The following is a 10,000-nucleotide window of genomic DNA, read 5'->3' as shown; positions in this document are numbered from 1 at the left end:
TTAAAATTGTAAATTAGTTGACAACTTTTTTTATCATTACCTCCTGCGGCAAAATTCACCATCAGAAGGACGATTGAAACACAAAAGGGCTGTGGTGATATGTTGTTGTTGTTGCTCGTAGGTTTTTAATAGTCGGCCAGGGTTATACGCGAAAAAACGTGCCGCTTTCCGCTCGGAATATGTATAAAGCAATACTGAAATTCTTCAAATACTCGTCGTGATTTTTACAATCATGCAGAATATGCGTCTTTTTAAAATCTTCAATAATTGCGACGGCAGCCTCCCAAAACTAATCCCCGATGCGAAATGAAAAATGTAATCAGTCTTAACCGAGATGTTATCTGAGCTCTTGACATTAACAGAATTCCAAACGTTTCAAAGAATATTCAGTTCTAACAGTGATTTTCGAACACAGCGATGGTTAAGTAATATTTTAGTTCGAATAAAGTGATATTTCGTCTGATTAACATTATGATTGCCGACTATCGCGTTATCACACACGGTTACCAATTTATGTGACAGTTCAACACGTTGTCTTACCAAACTTCATGGCAAATAATGTAAATAACAATTAAATTTAAACAAGGGTCTGGTTTGAAAGGTGTGATGATAGGCTTGTTCATCACTGGAAAGGGAAGAACGCAGTTGGAGCGCCATGATATTGGTTTACAAGCCTTGAAACAGTCAATTCGTCTCCTAAATTAAAGTCAAAACTTTTCTTTAGTTTTAAAACAAACGTAAGTACATCTAGAATTTAACGCAACCGGCAAACTGAGCGTTGTACAAGCTTACTGTATGTAGATGAGTGGCATGAACTCCGACCGTCCTACAGTCACGCGAACACGGGTTAATTTACCTTGATAAACCACGTTTCAACCACCTCCCCTCATTCGGGGAAGGGCTCACTTTTCCCCGTGACTTCTCCAATCTGGCTGCAGTATTCCAAAAGCTATCAAAGTTGCTGTTGTTAATGACTGTCTGGCAACGATCGTAACACAAGTGACGACTACGATAGCTCACGTAACTTCATTTTCAATGACGTAACGGAAGAATGGGTGGCACTTCTGTCAAAACTATTGGAGCGGAAACAGAAACATTCATCAATCAAAAATCTCGTGTATCAGCCGATTTGATCCGTTTTGTTTCTGAAAATATATCAACTGATCTAATGTAACGCTATGTTCAGCTGAATTAAAACTGACATTGCACTATCATTCGCGTTCAAACCAAGTTTAATGAAAAGCCGAGCATTTCTGTAGGCTACTGGGAATTAGTGTCACGAATTGTGAGAATAATACTTGTGCTCTTCTGTGTTTTCAATGGTAATGTCTTATTCGCCTTGGACAATATTCACGGAGTGCCAGTGACCAAAGAACGAAAGGCACAGATTGAGGTCCTTCGGAAACAAACAACGATGCATAACCTGCTTGAGTGTTCTCTGAACTTCTCCGGAAAGAATAAGTATATTATATAGAAGTGTATTTGATCAACGTGGGTGACAGAATTTGTGACCCTTCAGGCAGAGACATATGCCCATCAGAGTCTACGACAAATATTTTCGTGTCGAAGGACTTACTGACTACATCAAGCTGCATCATCCAGTAAGACCTCAAGAGCCTAAAAAACACTTGCATAGTGCCGAGCATAATTGAGCAAAACCAACAACGTATACAAGAACAAAACACCAAAAACGATACATTTCATGGTCAAAAACGATGGCTCTGAACGCACCCACGGACGACGTTACTCATCATGGTAATTTTTCTAAAATTTTCTTTGTAGCAAGAGGAAAACTTGATGACCAAAATTAAAGTTGTGTAGATTAAATGAAAATCTAAAGATAAACCTTCAAGCGGAATCAATTTTTTCTTCCTCACGCCGTGTACAGCAGTTTCATTCGGCCTGTATAGTTAGAACACGACTTCCTCGGTCCCATTTCGGAATAATCAGGAGATATCACAATAGTTGTATACGTGCGTGGTACTACAAAAAAACTATCAAAATATGAAGGCTAGGTGAACCTCCTTGGCCTCACAAAGCCCAGTCAGTGTCACAGCGTTTACCCAGTCTATCATCTGCCGAGTTGTATCGTTGTTGATCCCCGGGGTGTTGATCCGAATAAACAAAACCACCATCTTTTTTACGTTCAATTGGTAGAATATTCCCACATAAAGCCGGTAAAGTTATTGAAATACGGATGAATCGTTACTGATTATAGTTGTGTTGCCATGATGGACTAATCTGACTAATTGAGCCGAATAAATGGTGATATATTTGCATGCTGCATATTTACCGACTTGAACAAATGCACCAAGGCTATAGCCATGGGCTTATAAATCTTTATTTTCGTCGGCAGTAAGATACCTACAAACGGCAAAATACTGAAAATTGTGCTCGAGAAACTACGAAGGCAGAACAGCGAGATTGGAGTGAATAAATTATCAAATATTGACGAAAGTTTGAATGATTGGTTGGCCACTAGCTGTTAAAACTTCGGTTTACAGACAGAGCAGAGTGGGGACTGTTTACAGCTGTTTACCATGGGACCAACCTCAGTAGTCGGCAAAGTAGTGGAAACGAAGCGTATACTTAATGTAACCGGCAGCTTGCTCAAAAAATATAAATGACAAGCGTCGAGTTTTTTCTCTTACTTAATTTGCACAACCAAATAAGCGGAGCAAAATCATGATCACAACCTCAGAAAATCATAGTCTGAAGTGTCAGTCGGCCGGTGACACGGGTTTAGGCGAGGAGACGGCTGACACTTCAGACTAAGAAAATGCGCGTTGGCTAAGACAAAGTTCGCGAATAATGACGACGTTGCGAGAGGAAAAAGAGAATCAGAACTGAGGAAAATCACTTCGCAATGCCCCGTACCATCCTAGTACTTACTAACTGGACGATATTTTTCTGTTTTACTAAGTCAAAGGGACCTTGGAGGCGACGCGACACGACCAAGGACAGCAAGGAGCACAAAACTATTCTCACTGACAGACATTTCGGATAACAGTAGACGCCGAAATGGGTCCCATCTCTCGTTGGAGAGCTCGAGGACATTTAACATCGGATACCATCAAAGAAACCACCATCAACACTTCCTATCGTTTATCAGAGAAACCGATGTGACTTAGAGGATACGCAATGTTCCATGCAGAAAATATCTTCAGTGTACATGTAGTGTTTACCGCTGATCTGCAGGGTATTTGATCGTCAGTTTAAGGGTCGAAAAAACGATTTCATCAGGGTTACACTTTCAGTTGCTGTTATGAGTATCCCTGTTCCCCTCTTAATGTCCCTCAAAATTTGGCAATTTTTAGTGGCTTATCACATTTCGCGAAGAAACTTTGGGGTCTGAAGGCAGACTTTATTCCTAAAAATCACGCTGACTGCATAGCGAGTACCGCTATAGAAGTGCACTAATCCTCTATTGGTTAATCAGTGTCAGGGTAACTGCATCTCCCTTGCCAAAAATGGAGAATTTAATAGCGTACACTATCAATTCCAAGACATTCAAGATATCGACCAGTCCTAGGCCAACCCCAGAACTGTCCCAGAGATAGCAACGGCTAATCCTTCCTTCAAAAATATCCTCGGGAAGCGGTTTCCCGTGACACATCAATAAGAAATACTGTACGCGATAAGTGCGAAATATTGAAAGAGTTATATAGAGTTGAAAATACGCAAACTGTTTATTAAAATTCGATTAACAAGAACACGAACTGAAGCCGGAGGAAAAGGATGTTTTGTCTTGATGGACGTTATATCCTTGCGGCCGATCGGTTTCTTAGATTCAAGAATGAAAATGTTCGTGAATCGGATAGGACTCTTGGAGAACCGTATGAGAGACCGTAAGAGCTACTTCAGTATCTTGAATAGAGTATGTAACCGCAAAAATAGCCTTCGAAAACAAACCGGCGATACTGCGCTGAATGCTTGTGCCGATGAACTGTCTGAATTGAGCTTGCCGCGACACACACACACAAAAACACCACCTTACGTTCTGTAAGAATAACGAAAAAGTCAAACTTCGTAAATTACAATAACCAATTTTGAAAATGCATCAATTAAGTTTTCATTCAAACTTAAATGATAACCCGTGCATCACTGTGAAAAAGTCGACTAATTATAAGTTATTCGCTTTGTATGCTTGAGCAATTTGTGACTAATAATGTGCGATGGTTACCTCAGGGAACCGACAAGAGAAACAATGGTCGGTCTTTAACTATTAAACCGTTTCTTACCAATCGCAGATTTTTGCTTGCCAATCTCTTCAAATTCTTGCTTGTTGTAAGTTAATCAGGATTTACAAACATGTTCCGTTTTACGGCCTTATGACTGATCGTCACCAAACGCAGTGTTCCCAGTTTCCGCTGGTTCACTTCTTCTCAGACGATCAATCATTCTGCGACGCTCTCTGTATTTGCCGTTTTTGAAACCCAGTGTCTTAAAAAAAGAGGTCAGACGGCAAGAACACCATCGTCCTATTTAGCCTACAATCAATGCCTCTTCCAGAAGACAAAATGTGTCCAGGTACTTCGAAATCCCTCCGGTTATCGTTTTTAAAGTCACTTAATCTGCTTAATTAACGGTTGACAAGACTTCGAAGATTTCCGGCGATGTCAGTTTAATTAATTTCACCGACTGCACTTCAGTTTTGCGTGCTGTAATTGCTTACCACTCTCTATGAATATTTGCCGCATCAAAATTTTGTCCCATGTCCGCACCACGTACTGTATGCACTGTTCACAAATGCGTGCTCATCTCGCAACAGCAGCTGAATGCCCAACACGTCGTGGAGTATTTTTTAAATGTCTTGACAGACATGCGTCACTGATTATGAAGGAGTAGGGGTGGGATGGAGGAAATGACGAATGACACAGCCCCTTTTCCAAACACAAGTTAATCGTTTACATAACACCGTGACGGATAACCTCAAACCGCTTGAAAATCTCTCTTTACTTTATGTGCAGTGAAGGGAAACTGATTTTCCCCAGATTTCTCTGAAATGTATTCTGGTATATATGCGTCACGTCTGAACTTGAAGTGTCGATCGAGAACATCGGCAAGAAAATTTGCGACATGAAAACAACATAAATTTTGCGCCGCGAATATAAAAAGTTACCATCAGCGATTTTGGAGCCCATGATCTTTTGGCTGCAAAACAAATCTCAAAAATCGAAAGTAACATCGATTTCAGCGGCCGCCTGTGATCAAGTTACCTTGCGTGTTACTGGAAATACAATTTAAGAATACCCCGCCACAGCTAACCACTATTGTTTCCCCTATGCGGCATCTTTTGAAGAACGAGACTTAATGATGCAAATAAGTGGCGGGGTATTCTGAAATTTAGCCGAAATATATATCTGTGGCAAAATGACGGCAAGACATGGGATTGTTGTTTTAGTTTTTGTCTTTCAAGTTAGAGCGGTTTTCAATTGAGTGTCGAAAGTAATTAGCTAATTACTTTGGTTTTGCATTACTTCACTCAGTGATTGGTTCAAAGTTCTCGCGCCACTTTTTCAACCAATCAGAAGTGAAACCAAAACCAATCGTGATTGGTTTACTGGATTGTCTCCGTCCTTTTTGATTGGCCAAAGTAATTACTTTGGTTTTGGTTTTACGACACTCATTTGAAAACCGCTCTATAAAAGTCGACAAGAAACATGCGAATTCAACACAAATATCACAATCGTCCAACTCTTGCGGTTGACCATTCTTTCTGCAAAGTCAAAAATTTACTCTACTAGACGAGGTTATTTATCACTAGGTAATTCCATCGTTTTGGAAAAAGAAACTGCTTCAGTATTATTCATCAGCGTCACAAATTCTTCCCGATCTTGGGGCTCATTTGTTGAAATTCAAGCACGCTTCCAAGCACACTTCTTGTTTCACCCAGTTATTTTCCGGTGCGGCTGTTAAATGACATGAGGACTTAAATAGCTAGGCTTTTAAGGTGCCCCTAACCCTTCAACTTATTTTTTGGTGGTAGATTTTGACATCTTTCAAGAACTTATTTTCGAAAAAAAAATTCAAAAATATTGAATCCGGGCTCTTTTTACGAGCGCTGAAAGTGGAGGTGGTCTTGACTATTTTTTCACTTATCGTTCGCATTAGTCCCCCACTCGGCCAAAGTACCGAGCGTGACGTAAGAAAAGGACATCGGGCAAGCTTGAGTTGTTGGGATGTGTGAAGATTTGCGGAGAACACTGAGAAATGGTTGAAAAGTGCGTGGTTTATGGATGCAGAAACTCTAACAAGAAACAGAAAGGAATCGGCATGCATAAGATTCCTTCTGATAGCGATCAGATTTCGTCAGCCGCTTCTTAAGAACTTCATCTTGCTTTTTTTTTCTTCTCGTCGTTGCCTATAATTTTTGAGCCATTCTTCATCAGTGAGAGGCTCGTCCATATAGGCTTGCAATTCGCTGTCTGATTCTTTGTCGGCAGTCGAACTTTCTGATAGAAGTTCTTGGTTTTCTCGTTGCTCCGTCTCTGTTTCTTGAAAATCTAGGCATTCCGAATCGTCCGAAAGATACTCTTCCGTATTTGATTCGGAAAACTCTTTGGAAGACGACATATTTTCAGACCAATTGTAAGTTTTCACAAATAATCTTCGAACTCGCACTCTTACGTTATGGAATGGTGTCCTTTTCTTACGTCACAGCTAAAAAAAAAGTGTTATATATCAGACGCTTCTTATTGGCTTGTTCCTAACGAGCCCAGGAGAGAATAAATTTGTCCAGCGGGGCTTATAGCGCGCAGAAAATTACAAATTTCACTAACTTCAAGCGCTTGTAAAAAAATAAGGATTCAATATTTGTGAATTTTTTTTTTTTTCGACAATGAGTTCTTGAAAGATGTCAAAATCTACCCCCAAAAACTGAGTTGAAGGGTTAGGGGCACTGCTTTGTTTTCGCTCTCACCTTCCGCTTCCGCTTCTTTATTTTTCATACAGATATAGTTTTATAAAAGAAAAGCGGTGCGAAAAATTGCGTGAATAAATTACAAGAGAACGAAGAGGCTATCAGTGAAATTAACAGAAACAGACTAGCCGATTATAATCTACTTGTTTACCAATCAGCATAATTAAAGTACTGTTGCCGAACGTACTTACACTCGATGACTAAAAGATTTCGACATATGTGAAAACTAAGTTGCGATTTTTTAATGTTCCGTTTAATTCAGAAGGGCTCATCTTTTTTACAACTCTGGGCAAAATTTTTGAGCACAGCGCTGTGGGAATTTCAACGGAAACAATTTGCTGATCGATCGCAATGATAAAGATAAAATTAGTTTTCTGTTTTTCTTTCCGTTGCGAGGAAACCACTGCTGATTTTCTCAAAATACAGGCAGAGAAGTTGACCTGCGGTCTTTGAGAGTAAAAATATTATGGTCGACTGGTTAATTTTTTCCTTGTTTATTTGACTTGCAGAATGTCTGTAGAATGTGAGCTTGCGTGACGATCTCAGTTGACGTGAAAAGAGTGATTAGAAAATCAAGAAAGGAAACAGGTGACAAGTGGGCCGCAAACAAACATCAATTGTTGTAATTCAAGAAAACAGTACATTAGTTTCGTAAATCATGCACGCGCTGCAGGCCTACAAATCTTACACTCACAGTCAGACAGCCAGCCCTGATGACAGTGTGTAGTGCACTTTTGAACTTCACTACACTACCGTAAAAATGAAGTCTAGTCTGTATTTGAGTTGGTTTGGCGAACTTCAATTAATTAATTGATCACTTAATTCGTAATGACCCTCAGATAAAGCGGTGGTAACGGTCAATTTTAATTAAATTCAGTTGAAGAGTAACTGCAACAATACCCGGCCACCATTGTGTTCACGTAGCGGTATTCGTTGAAGGACGAGGCAAATAACAACAAACTCCATTCATATGCCATGCTCTCCTATTAAAGCGATTTACGTATTCAAAAAAAAACCGACTGGTAAGATTTTCCATGACAAAGAGTTTTTCTTTGACCTTACGCACTGAAGAAAATATTGCCGGGCAAACATTACAAAGGAGTCCAAGCTGAAAGGAGGCGCGGTTACCTCATGGTTAGCGTGCTCGACTCCGAATCGAGTGGACCGGGTTCGAATCCTGGCCGGGGACAAAAGGGCCGTTTATACGAGAGAAAATAAGCCGCGGCTTACATGAGACGCGAACACCCCGTATAAATGGTACAAAATCTGCGTTCACGGCTTATCCTGGCCGGGGAGTTTATACTCGTATAAATAGTTCCTTTCGCGTATTATGTACGCCACGGCCAGAGTAAGCCGCGGCTTATTTTCTCTCGTATAAACGGCCCTATTGTGTTGTGTTCTTGGGCAAAACACTTAACTCTCACGGTGCCTCTCTTCTCACAGGTGTATAAATGGGTACCGGCGAATTTAATGCTGGGGGTAACCCTGCGATGGACTGGCATCCCATCCAGGGGAAAGTGCTACAGAAACCGGAGATAAGCGCCGGCCTGATGGGCCTTCTAGGATCGTAGCAGACTTTACCTACCTACCTACCAAGCTAAACCATAGTAAACTGGTAGAGAAGTGAAAAACAAATGAGTTTATCAATTGACCACCGTAGAGAAATTACTGACGTTTCGAGCGTTAGTCCTTCAGTTTGGCTCGATTGACCAGTCGTTTTAAGCGCCCGCGTTCCTCCGCGCACACCACGGTTGGCTCACTGGTTCAGCCAACTGTATATTCCACCAATCAGAAAGTCGTCTGCCTACCAAGTACAAAATACAATTGGCTGAATACAAAATACAATCACAATACGTCACAAACAAACGAAGCGGACCAGTGGTTCAGCCGTTTGTTGGGAGGATGTTAAGCGCATGCACGCACTCCCAACACCGCTGGAAATCGAGCCTACCCTTCAGTCGTCAGAGCGAATTGAACGCGCGAATTGAAATTCGCTCTGACGAAGGACTAACGCTCGAAACGTCAGCTGTCAAATTTTTCTACGGTGGTCATTTACTTTTATCAACTCAGTTTATAAACCCAATAGTGTTACAATACACAGGGGCACTTATTTCCAGCTCATTGAATAATAAGTGTCTATTGTTATATGATACGTTCTTTAAAATCGTCCAACTAACACTGTGTGGATGTTAACAATCGAATTTTTTAACGTAAAGAAATAATCGAAATTCGACTGTCTCGTAAATTATTCATCAAAGATTTCAGACCTTCGCTCGACGTCCAATCCGAGTCAATTAAGGCAAAATTATTAAGAATTTTTTAACGTCATGTAAATTAGACACGTGTTCTAACGTACCCTCCCTACCCTGTTTATAAGTTGGGTAAAAGACATGCGCATGTGTAGAAAAAAAAGAGTGACCACATGGAGTGAAGATTACGAGTGTGGTAAAATTCGTTTCTTCCTTCAGGGATCTATTGTGAGGATGCACAGTACACTTATATTCTTTCGGTTGACCTTCAAGCTTTGAGTGGCTTGAGGGTGGTGCCAGATGCCCCGAAACACTGGTTCCGAACTCTAGTCTTTCTTGTTTCGCATATTATATTATTTACATGATACAGGCAAGAATGCATATTGTTGTTGAAACACTAAATATTATTATAAGCTATTTATAGGCCGTTTCATACTTGTGAAACTTTCTGTTTAGGACAAGTAACAAGAAAAACACAAAAAAAAAAAAATATTTTGTTTGCACTATAATGAAAAACAACTAAAAATGTTTGCCTTAGAATTGAAATTAATTCCTCCTTATGGATTACTTGGGACACCAATATAGCAGCTGTGTCTTTGCTCAGGGACACCAACATACGTGTAGGTACCGATACACAGATTTTTACAAAATATTATTATTCGTGCTCATTTTGCAAATAGAAATTAAAGTGAAGTATCTTTCAATTCTTGACTAGTTTTAATAAAAAAATATATAATAATAATAATAATAATAATAATAATAATAATAATAATAATAATAACAATGATTACATTGCCGTGGCTACATTTATAACTTGTACTCATACTCA

The 10,000-nt window shown here is 40.0% G+C and overlaps 2 protein-coding genes across 3 annotated transcripts in view; both read right to left on the bottom strand.

Annotated features, from left to right (window-relative positions):
• The window catches only part of LOC137993750 (uncharacterized), a 29,735-nt gene extending 24,929 nt beyond the window's left edge, over positions 1-4,806 (bottom strand). Inside the window, exon 1 of one of the 2 annotated variants that reach the window (XM_068839749.1) lies at positions 4,676-4,806. In XM_068839749.1, coding sequence (XP_068695850.1) covers positions 4,676-4,716 — 41 coding nt within the window. In that variant the 5' untranslated portion in view covers positions 4,717-4,806. Of the gene's footprint in view, positions 1-856; positions 1,038-4,675 lie in introns of those variants that run through there. The other variant, XM_068839751.1, reaches the window with a different exon arrangement.
• A 4,748-nt stretch (positions 4,807-9,554) lies between these two features.
• LOC137993749 (palmitoyltransferase ZDHHC12-A-like) overlaps positions 9,555-10,000 on the bottom strand; it is a 7,557-nt gene continuing 7,111 nt past the window's right edge. Inside the window, exon 4 of the mRNA XM_068839748.1 lies at positions 9,555-10,000. This exon is cut by the window's right edge and continues 436 nt beyond it. The gene's annotated coding sequence lies outside the window, so the exon portion shown is untranslated.

The sequence above is a fragment of the Montipora foliosa genome, chromosome 2 (assembly GCF_036669935.1).
Source record: "Montipora foliosa isolate CH-2021 chromosome 2, ASM3666993v2, whole genome shotgun sequence".
Taxonomy (NCBI): domain Eukaryota; kingdom Metazoa; phylum Cnidaria; class Anthozoa; order Scleractinia; family Acroporidae; genus Montipora; species Montipora foliosa.
Note: the sequence above shows the minus strand (reverse complement) of the source record. Positions and strands in the feature narration are given on the sequence as shown.